The following is a 15,393-nucleotide window of genomic DNA, read 5'->3' on the forward strand; positions in this document are numbered from 1 at the left end:
TGACTAAATGGATTTTAAAACATAAGCTCCATGAAGGCAAGGATTTGTCTGTTTTATTACCAGGTGAATGAATGATTATTTGGAAGGCTCAGTATTCTTTATATACAACAAAAGTACTTCAATATGTATATTTCACAGAAGTCAAATACAAAGTATTTATGTTGCCTTTCACCTAATTCAGTGGATGATGTATCTTTCTGAAAATAAGACATCCCCTAAAACTGCAAGAGCAAAATATAAAAGAACCAAAATAAAATGGTTGTTTACATTAAGAGAAGTTTCAGTTTTGTTCCTTGTACTTTTCTGTGTTCTAAATTTTCTGCAATGAAAATGTCTTCTTTTTGCAATCAGGAAAAAATAATACTATTTTTAAAGAATGGAAAGGATGAGATCATTTGCAAATGTGTGGCTGAGGAAACTTTAAGGACACCCGAGTCCAAACAAGGTTATTTGGAGTAAATACCAGAGAAAAAAATATTGGAATGTGAAAATAACTTAGAGCTGAAATCTCATCAGCTTGCCAGAATAAAATAAAATAAGATAAAATAAAATCCTCACAGGGAGAGATGGATGGCACTGACCATAGGAAAAAAAGGACACTGTAGAACAAGTGCTTATAGTGATTTTTTTTTTTTTAGCAGTGTCCTTAGTAGTGTCACATTCTTGCTGTGAACTGTTTTCCCCCAAATTCATATGTTGAAGCCTTAATCCCCAATGTGATCTTATGTGGAGATGGGGCCTTTGGAGTTAATTAGGTTTAGATGAGGTCATGAGGGTGAGGCCCTCATGATGGGATTAGTGTCTTTGTAAGAAAAGATACCAGAGCATTTACATACACCCCACCACTACCCTGGACCCCATTCTCATCTCTTTCCCTACTATGTGAGGACATAACAAGAAGGAGGCCAAAGCAAACTAGGAAGAGAGCCCTTATCAGAACCTGATTATGCTAATACCCTCATGTTGGCCTTCCATCCTTCAGAACTATGAGAAATAAATGTTTGTGTTTAAGTCACTTAGTTTATGGTACTTTGTTAGAGCTGCCCAAGCAGACTAAGACAGAGCAAGTAGACTAAGATCTTAACTGTTATATGGCAAGTAGTTTTCTTTTCTTTTCTTTTTTTTTAAAGATTTTATTTTTTCATAGAGACACACAGAGAGAGAGAGAGGCAGAGACACAGGCAGAGGGAGAAGCAGGCTCCACGCAGGGAGCCTGACGCGGGACTTGATCCCGGGTCTCCAGGATCACACCCCGGGCTGCAAGAGGCGCTAAACCGCTGCGCCACCGGGTCTGCCCGGCAAGTAGTTTTCTGTACTGGAAGAGGATCCCCTCAGTGATTCAGTCAATACATGTTTATTAAATGCCTATTGTGTTTCATGCCCCGTGCAAAGTACTGAGGACAAAGATTACCAAGACAAGGCTCTCACCCCTAAGGAGCTGACTTCATAGGAAACAAGCATATAAACAAATTGAAAAAGGGCTGTAAGTGCTTTGACAGAAGTATGTATGGAGTACATACATCCCTTTTTCAGAGACTCAGAGGTTGGAGTAATTGTTCCTATCTATGGTTGAGTTGGGGAAGTTTGGTTGGCTTGAGTCAACACTGTATCATGCTAACTCTGAGTTCGTCAACCAAGTCAACAGCTGTGGCTCACAATGTGGTGATAAACCAGAGACTTCAATGGTGAGCTCTGCACAGGCCCATATGGGACAGTTACAGAGATTTAGATGGTGGCCACCTACCGAGGAAAGGGAGAACAGAACTTGCTGCATACTCTCCACAATGAAACAGGCTATTGGCAGCAGCTGAATGGCCTCTTCCACCACTTCTACACTGAATTTCCACTTCTCATTCTTCTTTGGGTTCTTGAATACTTATAACAACATTCTCATTTACCTATATTAACTGTATTTTGTATAAGTTAACAAGCATTCAAAGCCTGTTTCTTTGACAAAAACTACTAGAAAATGTGGGACCTAGCATTAAATGCAGCACCCTTCTGTGTTGCATGGGTTTTTCTGTCTCAGTCTTCATCCCTCACATCCTAGCCAAGACTCTACTTTCTCTGGAAACCGTACCTAAACTGCACCACCCCTGGATTGGGTGGGTATTCCTGTTATGAGCCCCCTAACACTCCCGTATTTCCTGCATCATAGAACTTAATTATACTGTTTTGAAATGTCTTATTTAATTGTCTCCTCTATCAGACTGTCAGATCCTTAAGGACAGAAACAGTAACAGTTCTGAGGATGAGCCTAGGTATTCCTAAGCTTTCACTAAGTATTTGTTGAATGAATCTGGTTTTAAAGCCTATAAAAGGAGAGGACCAGATGAGCATTAGGTTTATGTCGCTACCACCAAGGTGTACCTAACCAATTAAGTTTAGTTTGAAATATCCATCTGATTTTTGGTATAAATTAACCCAATCCAAATAAAGAGCATATACTATAAGGAGGGCATTCGATGCAATGAGCACTGAGTGTTATACTATATGTTGACAAATTGAATTTACATTTTTTTAAAAAGGGAAAAAAATAAAGAGCATAAACTAGAAGAAAGCGCAGTACCAAAGCATAACTAAAGTCAAGTTAATGTAAAAATTAAGCTGTTATAGCTTCATATTATGTTAGCTTAATAAAAATTAAGCTGGTTTTGAACAGAGGTGAAAGTCATGGAGAAAGGGTCTGGAAGGTAGTCTAAGGTCAAGAGAGGAATGGACAGGCTTCATACAGATCAGCTTAGTAGGATCAGAATATTTAGAATCGATTCATTTAACACATATATTTAATGTTTACTTCAAAATTAGACTGAACTTTGGAATCTAGATTAAAGAGTTTAGATGAGATATGAGTAATAAATGCTTCAGGTATACATACACCATGAGAAAAGCTGTGTACTATATTCAAACATGATTATTCTAGCAACTGCGCAGGAGTCGCCTTAGTGTCAAGAAGAACTTAAATGTGATGCACAAAAGCAGAGACGGTCTGTTGAATAAGTGGGATAAAATGTGATCTATGTAGAGAAGTCTTTTCTTTTTTTAAAGATTTTTATTTATTTATTCATGAGAGACCAGAGGGAGAGAGAGGCAGGGATATAGGCAGAGGGAGAAGCAGGCAGCTCCCTGTGGGGAGCCGGATGTGGGACTTGATCCTGGGATTCCAGGATCACACCCTGAGCCGGAGGCAAACACTGAACCACTGAGCCACCCAGGGATCCCATAAGTCTTTCTTTACTATCTTTTCACAGGCATGCCACAGTGTCTTGCCACAGAAATCACTCTTTGGGTTTAAGGTACAATCTGTAGAAAGCCTCTTAACATGCAAGATTATGCTACTAAGTGATGGTAACACTCAATACAGTGGTACTCCTATCTCCCAAATCTGATCTTTCCTTCCTCCTAGGAATCTCACTAAAAAATGGTTAGTAGGAGGCAATACTTTGAGACTTCCTCAGAGCTGGGTGTTGTCATCACTAGTAGAATGCAAAAGGAGAGATGTGGCCAAATTCCATATCACTTCCTCAAAAATAAATTGCTTGCCTTGGATTGCCCCCTCCACTTCCTGAAGTCTAGAAAGGAGACATGGGAGAGATTCACCTTTAACCTACATCTTAAACTAGGGCTTACTGCATGTCAGAGCCTCAAGATAGAAGGACATGGATCTATGAGCAGACTCATGAGTCAAGTAATCCCATTAGCATCAACCAGTCAGTCAGTTTCATGAGAGGGAAATAAATTTCTATTCTGAGTACTGTATTTTTTGTTTCTTCATTATAGCAGCTTGCCTTACCCTAATTAATATTATGTTGATAAGTCTAGCATAGATTTGTAAATTAACTATCTCTTACAAAGACAAGAGGAAGAGCCCAAAGATGTGGTTCACAAGAAACAAGTAAGAAAGGGCTGAATCAGGGCACTCCTTAGGGGAAGGCAAACTCAGATGAACTACTAAAATGGGAGACTCTTGTGTTGCCTCCTCAGAGAGAGGGTAAGGTCTTTTGATATCTAGATATGTGCAAGAGGAAGAACCAATGAAGACACTTCGCATACTTGAAAATTTTGGTGGGACGGTTACGATAATTCACAGAAAGGTAGCAAGAAAGGTAGAAATGGAGAAGAGACTGACTGGGACAGGAAGTAGGGGTAGAAACTGATGATGGGTTGCGTTATAGTATTTAAAAAGAAAAAAGAGGAGCCAAAAACATTTCAAGGCATGACTAGTCAGGTGACCATTAATCATGAAACTATGACAATAACAGTAAGTTAGAACAAGCTATTGGCTAGTAGAACAGGACACTGAACTTGATCTTTTCCATGTTGATTTTAAATTGTGGTAGTACATTTTAGTGTATATGTCCCTAAACAAATTAAGATACATGATGAAGACATGTATTTGGGGGAAAAAAAAAACAAAAACGGTCAAGAAATCAGGTTGGAGATGTAGAATATTACGATCCACATAGAAGGATAATGGCTAAAAATGCTCCTTAAAGAAACAGCCATACTTTTGGTTCTTTTACATTTAAAGTGTGAATATTACATATCACAATATGCATCTAGATTACATAGCCTCTGCTAATTGGTAAAAGTAGCTGCTAGAAGCTTTCTGATCATTATATATTCAACATTCTCTCTTTTCACCTCTAAACTTGTATAGAAGTCTCTTCGTGAACTTCTTCACCATTATTTCGATGTTCAGCTTTCTGGAGAAGCCTGGGGCCCAGCAAACCAATGAGTAGACTTCCAATTGGGGCTGTGATGATGATGGACAAAAATGCCACTGTCAACACATCCATTCCGTATTCTTCTAACTGTCTCTCTCCATGTGATCTTGCTGTGTCCAAAGCCACAGATCCTATGGCAGCCTATAAAAGTTTAAAGGTAACATTGTAAACATAAGACAAGTGCATGGAGAAAAGGTAAATTATTTTGTCATTGCAATAACAAATTGCTTATTCTTTTGCTCAGCTAAGAAAGTTACACTAGTCTTCTTTCAAAGTATACTGCAGTGAGTTTTGATTGTCTGAAAATGCTCCCTGCCCTTGCTTGGGGGAAAGCATAATGATTCATATGTACCTATTTGCATAAGGCAGAGTTACAAAAATATCAGGAAAATATAATTTAAAACACAAGGCAAATATTGACTTATGATATTAATTAACTATGACATGATCCCATTTACTAAATTCCCCCTGAGTAAAGATGAAAGCTACTAAAGCTATTAGTCATCTCATTCTTTCATCTTTGGTAATTTCAAAGTAAGAAAACATAAGATGAAAAAATTCAGTAATACCGAAAGATGGTGAAGTTCTGAATGTAAAAAACAAAATTAAAAACAAAAAGACCCATAAGAATATGTACTGCTTTTAGAGACTGTTTTTTTTTTTTTTTTAGAGACTGTTTTTTTAAAAATATTTATTTATTTATTCATGAGACACACACACACACACACACAGAGAGAGAGAGAGAGAGAGAGAGAGAGAGAGGCAGAGACATAGGCAGAGGGAGAAGCAGGCTCCTGAGCCAAAGGCAGATGCTCAACCACTGAGCCACTCAGGCGTCCCTAGAGACTAATTGTTAAACATTAGGGAACTTGAAAATGTGAGATATCTTCAAAAGTTGAAGTTAATCTTATTAGGTATTTGGTTAATTTTTGCCTCAGGAGTTGGCAAAATGTTTTATTTAAGATTTATCTTTTAGAAAGTCTCATGAAAACTTGTTTTCTTTTATAGGCAAAACACAATATTATCAGTGCACATGGCAAAATAATATAGTAAACAATCTGATTATTCCCTTATTCTACAGAACACAATGTTAGCCTCTAGAACGATGAAACAGGAAAGAAAATATCATGTGCATGAGACGCATGGCAGAGACTACTAATTGCCCACAAGTATCTGAATACACTCTTCTATAATAGAACTCTTCAGTTTCAGCTGGTCACATTGCTGTACAAATAGAGAGTTTTTTAAGCCTTCTTTACAACTAGCTGAAGCTATGTATCTATGTTCTAGCCACTGAGAGGTGAGAAGAAGTGATAAATGCTACTAGTAGCCTGTTCTGGAAAGAAATCAACACGTGAACTTTTTTCTCCCCACCCCTCTGTAAGAAATGGTGAAAGGTGGACTCATGGATGGAAGACACACACTGAGGGTAATGGTCACCCTGCCAGCTCTGGATTGCCCAGAGAATTTATTGAGGACTTTCAGTTATAGCAGGTTACCTTGTACCATAGCTAATACAACATTTCAAGAATTCTTGGCAGGAATTGCACATATTATGATGTGTGTTTGTATGCATGTATGTTTTGGGGTTTGTATGCATGCTGAGTTGTGATTTAAAAAATATTTTTAAATATTTTATTCATTCATTAGAAAGAAAGAGACAGAGAGACAGAGAGAGGGCATGAGCAGGGGAGGCAGAGGGAGAAACAGACTCCCCACTGAGAGAGGAGCCCAAGTTGGTGCTTGATCCCAGGACCCCGAGATCATGATCTGAGCCAAAGGCAGACACTTAATGGATTGAGTCACCTGATGTCCCAATATATTTCTTACAGTATTACATGATTTAAAAAGTTTGAAAAACACTAAAGTAGAATAAGTATGTAAGAAAGTTTTGTTTCTTGTGCAGTGACAAAAAGAGAAAAAAAAAGTACAATACTTCACAGTACATACATTATTCAACACATTCTAGATAATATTTTCTTATTTTAAATTGGCTTTGATAGCAGGAGAGTGCCACGTCTCAAATTTTAATGTTTCAAAACACATTTTTCATACTAAAGCTATTAGAGTGATTATTTTGATATTTACCCACTAAGGTTACCAAAGGTAGTGAGGAAGCTGAAGGCACTCTGAGGGAGAAACTCTTCTACTTATTGTACTACTAACCTCACGGTATTCTTATCCAGTGTCTCAGACTTCTTTGAAAGTCTGTTGGAAATGAAAACAACTCTGGAATAATGCCATAGCCCACAGCCATACAAAATCTGGCATATAGTTACACAGCATAAATATCCCTAAAGCTTCCTAAATTAAAAACATCTGATTTGGGGGTGTTTGGGTGGCTTAGTTGGTTAAGCATCCAATTCTTGATTTCAGCTCAGGTCATGATCTCAGGGTCATAAGACTGAGCTCCATCTTGGGCTCTGCACTCAGCGGGGAGTCTACTTGAGATTTTCTTTCTCCCTCTCCTTTTGCCTCTGCCACCCCCAAAATAAATAAGTCTTTAAAAAAAAATCTGATTTTCATTTCATGAAACAGAGATTTGCATGTTTAAACAATTGCAAAATAATCAGGGAGGAGACAGTTAAATCTTGTTTGCTATAATTAGTTTGAAAATAAAGACTATAATCAGAAATATACTACATTTACAACAAATAATAATCTATATAGTTTTAATTTCATTAGTAATGAAATTCTACCAAATACATGATTAATAATTTCAAGCACATATCTGTTCATGCTTATTCATTATAGTGAACAATTTTGGGGTCAATGTATGTGATTGATACATTTGACAACAGGTTTAGCTAGTTTGAAAAATTTATTATCAACCAATAATCTAGGAAATCAATAACGTATTTCCTCAGTTTTTTTTTTTAAGATTTTATTTATTTATTCATGAGAGACACACACAGAGAGAGGTAGAGCCATAGGCAGAGGGAGAAGCAGGCTCCCCGGGGGGAGCCTGATGTGGGACTTGATCTCAGGGTCATGGGATCACTACCTGAGCCAAAGGCAGACACTCAACCACTGAGCCACCCAGGTGTCCCTCCCTGGTTTTTAAAAAATCTTTCTCCTTTATATATAAAGGCTGTAGTCAGGCATAACAGATTATCTATCATACATTGAAATATCTCCAAATACTAAGATGGTCCATGCTATTTCTGTTTCACTCTCTTTTTGGAAGATACTAAAATGAAAAGAGTTAACAGCTATTTCTCTGGGTGATTTAAAGGGCTCTGACTGATGAAAATTCCAAACTCTTCCTGTGGCTACTGATTTCTAGTTAGTGTAGGGAATTCTCAGATTTTTAGTTGACTTCAATAAAGCTGATGATCTAGATAAATTTAAATAAGCCATCATATTTAGGAAATCAATATGCCCAAAATAAAACTTTTAAAGAGTAGATTAGTATAAACCTTTTCATAAATCAAACTTAGATTAAATTTTTTCCTAATGTAATTATTAGGAAAAAATTTGAATAAGCCCTCTTATTCAAAATTTCAAGGTATCATATAGACATAGGAGTTAAAATGCTAAGCCATCCTATCATCTTTACCTGGACTGTGGCCTTCGGAAGCCATGCAAAAGAAATAAATATCTTTTCCTTTATATTAAAGCCAGCAAAACACACCATCAGAAAGGTAGTCAAAATTCGTATCAATACTGCAATGCCCAGGACGCCAACACAAAGGCCTGCAAGAAATGCTTTCTTTTTAGACATAATAAAATAGTGAGAGAGAAACTGAATTTCATGGTTGTTGATTCAAAATACTATCAATTGCAATTATCTAAATATATCAAAAAATTAAGAAGACAAAAATAGGCATAATTTATCAAAATGGCAATAACAAACTATTTGTTTAAAAGAAGGTATTTTTCCTAGATTAAATCAGAAATTAATTAAACATATTTGATATATATTATAAAGGAGATTTGAATGTTATTTCTCTTATGCTTTACAGCAAGAACCAAACTTTTTTTCTGTGTGTTAATTCAACATGAATTTATTAAATAACTATGCATGACAGGATTTGGACTAGATATTGGGTATACAAAAATGTATAATGTACAGACTTTGTTTGCCTCTGTAAACTTCAAAGCTGGAGGAAAAAAGAAATATAAACAATGAATACTATAGTACTATAGGGTAAGTGCAGTATGAACATACTGATAAGAGGTCACAGAAGAGGAAAAAGTTGGTATTTTCATCAAAATGGTTGAGAATTCTTTACAGAGTATAAACCCGAGGTGATATGAAAAATATTTATTAGCCAGTATGGAAGCAATCAGCCAGAACTGGCGGGGGACTGACCAATCAGAATAGACACTGGCAGTCTACACCTGTTTCACCATATTGGTGTATACACTGACTGCCCATTAGCCAGGTTGACACAGCTACTTTATTCCATCCTTTAGAATCCTTTGCTGAGAAAGATCAGTTCATCTTGATTGGCAGAATAAGGACTGACTAGAAAAATGAACCTGAGAATGGCACAGCTAAGGTGACTGCTAAGGAATAGGGTGATTTTCTAAGAAGTAATATTTGTTAAATGTTTACTGTGTGCCAGGTTCTGTATTAAGCTTTAAGTGAATTCATTAATCTTTTAATCCTTACAATCTGTTGGGTAATTTTACTTATTTAACAGTTGAAAAAAGTGAAGTTTAAAAAGGATAAATGGCTTTCTTAAGCTCAAAAGGCTAGTCAAACAACAGATAGACACTGCTGGAGGATTTATTGTGAACCTGCAATATGGCTTGTGTTGTGTTTTTTTTATTGAAGGATATTGCACCTAGGATGGACATTTCAAAAGTATTTGTTGCCTGAAATATAAGAAACAAAAGAGATGATACCATTCTCAGGAGGGAGCATTGAAGGTTTGGGGAGAAGATGATTTACAAGTTTGGAACATATTGAGTTTGACGTTTTGTGAGATTTACAAGTGGTCATGTTCAATCAGCAATTAGGTACATAGATTTAGAAATAAAAATTTTGGAATTATGTAGTTTATAATCAAAGCTACTAAGTGTAGATGAGCTCTGAAAAATAACATGGAGTGAGAAGCATTGAAGGCTTTGAAGAACTTAGATGAAGAACTATATGTAGTGTAAGTGAGGACTCAAAGTGCACTGAAAAATATGAAGTTTCAGAATTCAATGTAAAATGTGTTTTAAAGAGGTCAATAGTATCAAATGCTGCTGGGTGATCAAGTAAAGAAAAAAAGAGACTGATAAGTATTCATTGTATTTAACAATATAACCTTGGTGAGAGCAGGGTCAATTGTGTGATGGGCAGAGGCTAGGCTGAAATGTATTGAAGAAGAGAGTGAGAGTTGAAATGGAAAAGGGAGATATATTTACCTTTTTGGAAAAGTTTGAACAGGGGATTAAGAGGAAGTGTGGCAGGTGAGGGCGTAAGTTAAATGGAAAAAAGGAGATTTTATATACTTATATATACACACATATAAAATCATGGTAAAATATACACAACAAAATTTACCATCTTAACCATTTTTAAGTGTACACTTTAGTAGCATTAACTTAAACATTCACATTTTTGTGTAACCAAACTCCAGATTTTTTCATCTTGCAAAACTGATCTATTAAAGAACATTCTATTTCTCCTCTCCCAAGTCCCGGGCAACCACCATTCTACTTTCTGTCTCTATGATTTGACTACCCTGGATACCTCATATAGATGGAATCATACAGTATTTGTCTTTTGGTGACAAATGTCCTCCAGGTGCATCCATGTTGTAGCATGTGTTGGAATGAAAATAAATTATTTTTTTATTTTTATTTTTTAAAAGATTTTATTTATTCATGATAGACACAAAGAGAGAAAGAGAGAGAGAGGCAGAGACACAGGCAGAGGGAGAAGCAGGCCCCATGCAGGGAGCCCGATGTGGGACCTGATCCCAGGATCCTGGGATGAAGGCAGGTGCTTAAACCGCTTAAGGCACCCAGGCTGCCTAGAAAGAAATTATTTTAAGACAGGAGAGATTAGAGTTTGCTTAAATTCCAAAGAGGAGAAAACTGTCACATGGATATCTGAAGATACATGAGGACAGGGGAAGAATCTATGTGTGAGATCAAGAAGGAGATAGCAGAAGATGGGATTCCCAGTAAAGATGGACAAATATGGAATGAGTGGAAAGGAGAAAATAACAAGTACATGTACACAAAAAAATTTTTAAGTGCAGTGTTATGAAATCAAAAGTTTTAATATGATTGCTTTCAAATGTATGAATAAATAAATGCATGAATGAAAAAAGAAACATTTTTGTTCCATGGGTGTATATTATAGAACTGATGAGTTATCTTTACAATTCTTGCCCTTCATCAGAACTAGTCTAATTGAATATTTTTATCCTTGAAAAAAACTTTTAAGACCTGCATTTTTTGGATAGTAGTTAGCAGTGTTACTTTTCTTTACAATGAATAATATTAATGGTATAAAATCTATGCCTGAGATTGACAAATATTATTTTCTGACCTACTACTCTAAGACACTTAGATTATTAGCTTTTTATATAATTGTGACAAATACCTACCAAAGGTATTCCAAAGGTATTAACAAAAGTTAATTTTAGCAAGTGCTACTTGGAAATTCTTACCTACAGTTTCTGGTCTGAGAGATGCAATAGATACTTCTGCTCCGATCAGTCCAAAGAGAAGGGGCTGAAAGATGTACCAGGCACCTGCGATAATTTTTTCAACCTCTGCCTAGAAGAAACACACATATACATACCCCACACAGATTTTTATTATATGAAGTTACAAGTTCTAAGAATTTTACTAATTTGAAATTTGAGTCAATTTGACCTGAGCCAGGCTTTATTTCTGTGACATCGATAAATAAGAGGTTGGCTAAAATAAAACAAAAAATTATATAAAGATATTTCCAACATAGTTATTTTATGAGGTGCTTTAGAGTTGTTTGCAAATAGATGATAATGATAAAGAGTCTAGTAATTCTGTTAGACTCCTCTTAGGAGGACTTCTACTTGTGAATATACAATATGTATGTGTGTACATATGTAATACTTAGTATTATTTTATAGCTTAAAATGTTAATTTTCATTCAACAATATGATTTAGACATCTTATAATAGTAAATATATCTAGATATACATCTAATTATCGCTATATAGTAATCTATGGTATAGAATTTTCAGTATATTCAATAATTTCTTTATTGATGGCCCTTTAAGTTGTTTCCAATTTTATCTTTTTATTTTATTTATTATTATTTTTTAATTTTTAAATTGGAATTCAATTTGCCAACATATAGCATAACACCCAGTGCTCATCCTGTCAAGTGCCCCCTCTCCAATTTTATCTTTATAAAAAACAGTTTAAGGTGACCTCAAATCATGCACAAAAATATAATTCAGGTATAGTGAAGTGCTGTGTTTATTAATTTATTACCCCTTGTTGGCTCTGCAGAAAATGAAGCTGAGCCCTTTAAATATTTCTCCTTTGCTACCTGGCATTATATTAAATTTTGTCAGTAGAGGGTGCTGAAGAGATATTGCAAGGAAGATGCTCTTCCTGATTTTCAGGGCTCCTCACAGTAGGATCCTGTAGCACACTTGGGTTTCTTCAGTACACAGGTGGCTTCTGCAGTGCTGGACTCCTATAGTGCATGGCAGACAGCACCACCGAGTGGCCAGAAGCTGCCCCCAGCTTACTGCAAGGGAGTTTCATAGCCAACCCAAGGGAGTTGGATTGCACCCTAGAGGGTGAATTTCCTGCACATTGGAGTATAGATTTCCAGCAAATTGTCCAAGCCAGGCACCATAGGGGTCTTTTCTACCATCCAGTGAACAAAGGCTTTCTAACAAGATCTGGAATCTGAGGCCTGGGGGTGGGAGTAGGTGGGTGGAGTGGAGAGATGCCAGGGCATGGCTCAATCTCAGCCCTAGGAGTTTATAGTTGCTATTTCTATATTCCTCAGGGGTCTTTTACATTTTACAAGCCAATCCCTGGTTATCTAATCCCCTGGTATGGTTAATAATAAATTTTCCCTATTCCAGTTACTAGGTGATTTCCCTTTCCCCATAAGATCCTAACTAATACAAGTACTAACTTTATAACACATACTGAGAAATCCCTAAAAAAAAGATAGACACAATTAGGGTAGCACGACTAGAATGTCGTGTGGCAAAAGAAACCATAAGCAAACAAAGAACAATAAGATGACAAACCAGGAGAAAATATCTGCGCTGTGTATAACAGAATAAGGAGCAATATCCAAGCAATAACAAAAAGGCATAGAGCCTAATAGAAAAACGGGCAATGCATACCTACAAGTAATTCACAACTGAAAAAACACAAATCACCAAAAAATATAAAATGCTAAAATTCAGCAATCAATGAAACACAAATTAAAATGATATGCCACATTTTTTTGGGGGGACACCATATTAGAAAAAAATACTAAAAATTTTTATAATGTTAAGTACCTGCAACTGTAAGGAAACTCACTAATTCTTAGAACAATTAATGGTGCTTTTTTTTGGAGGGCAATTTAGCAGTACTCATTACAGTATCTAAAATTTTATACTAAACAAATTTTTCTAATCAACTAATAAGAATCTATATTTTTGGACAACACTTTTGTATTTATAATTACACGTCTTTGAGAATCTGGTTTTCCATATCTATTTTCAGCAGTTTAACAAAAGATGATTACAATGTGTCTCTATTTTCTTTTTTTTCTTATTAATTCTGGTATGTTTATTCCGATAAAGATTCTATTTCCTCTTGGCTTATAAATGTTGAGTGCATATGTGAAGGGGTTGGTTGATTTACTTATATTGTTCTATTCTTACATCATGTAAAGAATTACATTTTTACATCATAAGGAATCAGATAATAACTTAGGTTCAAATTCTGCCACCTGCTAAATGCAAGTCACTTTTCTCTCAGCATCTTATTTTTTCTCATCTGTAAAATCAGAGGTTTATATTAGATGACATCCAAGATCCTTTATCATTTACTGCCAATGACTAGTTCTACCAAAACTTTCTACAAATCTTTAAATTTTACTTTTTAACTTGGCTTTTAGAGTACACTGTAGATAAAACTCAGACTTTAGTTGATATCCACGTTAGTGTAGAATAAAAATCAGCTCTATTATTCCTAGGTTACTGAGCCTTTTGTTGCCATGACTAATTATTTAAGGGAAGGCCTCAAAAATATTTCACATACTCAGAACTTCAATGAAAGCAGATGGCCTAAAAAGTTTTCTCTATCAAATAGTTCTTATCTCTAAACTGTAGACAAAGGTCACCATTTGTTTCTTGATTGTAACACTTTAGACTGGTTGAACATCAGACATGGACTTATATACTGTAAAACTTAATAATGGGTTGAGTCAAAATGTATCTTCTTAATGCTTTTTCATAACATCAAAACTAAAACGAATGTGCTTATAAAGAAAATGGAGTCATCGAATAGGCTAAGTGTAAAAGAGACAGGGGAATGAAGACTATGTTGCCCACACTGAATGTTAGGGCTACTTTACACATTTGTTTACACTAGTAGTAAGAATCTTCAAAAACATAAATCACTTTTAGGGATAGACAAAAGAAGAAAATGATCAGAAACAGAGTTTTTATCATGACTTCAATATGTACTTAAGCTGATACTTCCCTTCTCAGAGAAAAGAGCATTTCAAAATTCAGAAGGTTCAAAATATGTCAGGAAAACCATCCCACAACTACAAAGGTCATAGAAGCAGTACTGGATTTGAAAACAGATAAAACAATATGACAAAGGCTTTCAAAAAGTGAGTATATTTGAGATAAATATGAAAAAATTGTTCTTAGTTCTTTCACTGAGTTGTGGGATTACACTGACCTAATAATCGGTTGGACTGCAGGCAATTCTGGCAAAATTATGACAAATGCAGAAGAACCAAATGCTGTGTTTTGGTTTATAAACAATCTTTTTTCTAACCCATACTATAGTTTTTCAAAGACTAGTGTGAATGGAAGTCATCAAAGTTTCCCTTTCCCTGCCTGTAGCTAATGTGCACTCACCATAGGCAATAGCCTCTCCCTTGATTTCCCTATTGCTAAAACTACTCTTTTAAAAAATATTTTATTTATTTGAGAGAGAGAGAGCCACAGAGAGAGCACAAGCAGGGGGAACAGCAGAGGGAGAAGGAGTAGCAGACTCCCCACTGAGCAGGGAGCCCTGACCTGGGGCTTGATCCCAGGACCCCGAGATCATAACCTGAGCTGAAGGCATATGCTTAACTGACTTGAGTCACCACATGCCCCTAAAACTACTCTTTTATGCTCTATCCCAAATGCTGTGGTTCCCTTTAATTATTTGTTTTTTTTTATCCTATCATTTATGAATTTAGAGACTAATTTTAAAATTATGAAGCACAGCAGTATGTTTTTAATATACTTGGTATATGTTATTCAAATAGATGTCAAAAATATAAAAATGTTCCCTGCCCAATAATGCTACAGTTGTATTATAGATTAGTATACTTGGGAGTCAGGTAAGCCTGAGCTTAAATCACAGTGCCACTTTCTAATTTTGTGACTTTGGACATGTTATTTGTGTCTTTCTGATTTATAGTCTCTATAAAATGGAAACGGTAATATTTTTTAAGGCTTTTGTGTGTGTGTGTGTGTGAACATAA

General features: G+C 35.8%; 1 protein-coding gene across 3 annotated transcripts in view; it reads right to left on the bottom strand.

Annotated features, from left to right (window-relative positions):
* Nucleotides 1-15,393, bottom strand: part of SLC9B2 (solute carrier family 9 member B2) — a 63,619-nt gene continuing 48,226 nt past the window's right edge. For 2 of the 3 annotated variants that reach the window (XM_025422925.3, XM_025422916.3), the window contains exons 11-13: nt 11,345-11,453; nt 8,287-8,423; nt 1-4,868 (exon numbers count right to left, since the gene is read on the bottom strand). In XM_025422925.3, coding sequence (XP_025278710.1) covers nt 4,647-4,868; nt 8,287-8,423; nt 11,345-11,453 — 468 coding nt within the window. In that variant the 3' untranslated portion in view covers nt 1-4,646. The remainder of the gene's footprint in view (nt 4,869-8,286; nt 8,424-11,344; nt 11,454-15,393) is intronic. The other variant, XM_025422937.3, reaches the window with a different exon arrangement.

Source organism: Canis lupus, chromosome 32 (genome assembly GCF_003254725.2).
Source record: "Canis lupus dingo isolate Sandy chromosome 32, ASM325472v2, whole genome shotgun sequence".
In the NCBI taxonomy this organism is placed as follows: domain Eukaryota; kingdom Metazoa; phylum Chordata; class Mammalia; order Carnivora; family Canidae; genus Canis; species Canis lupus.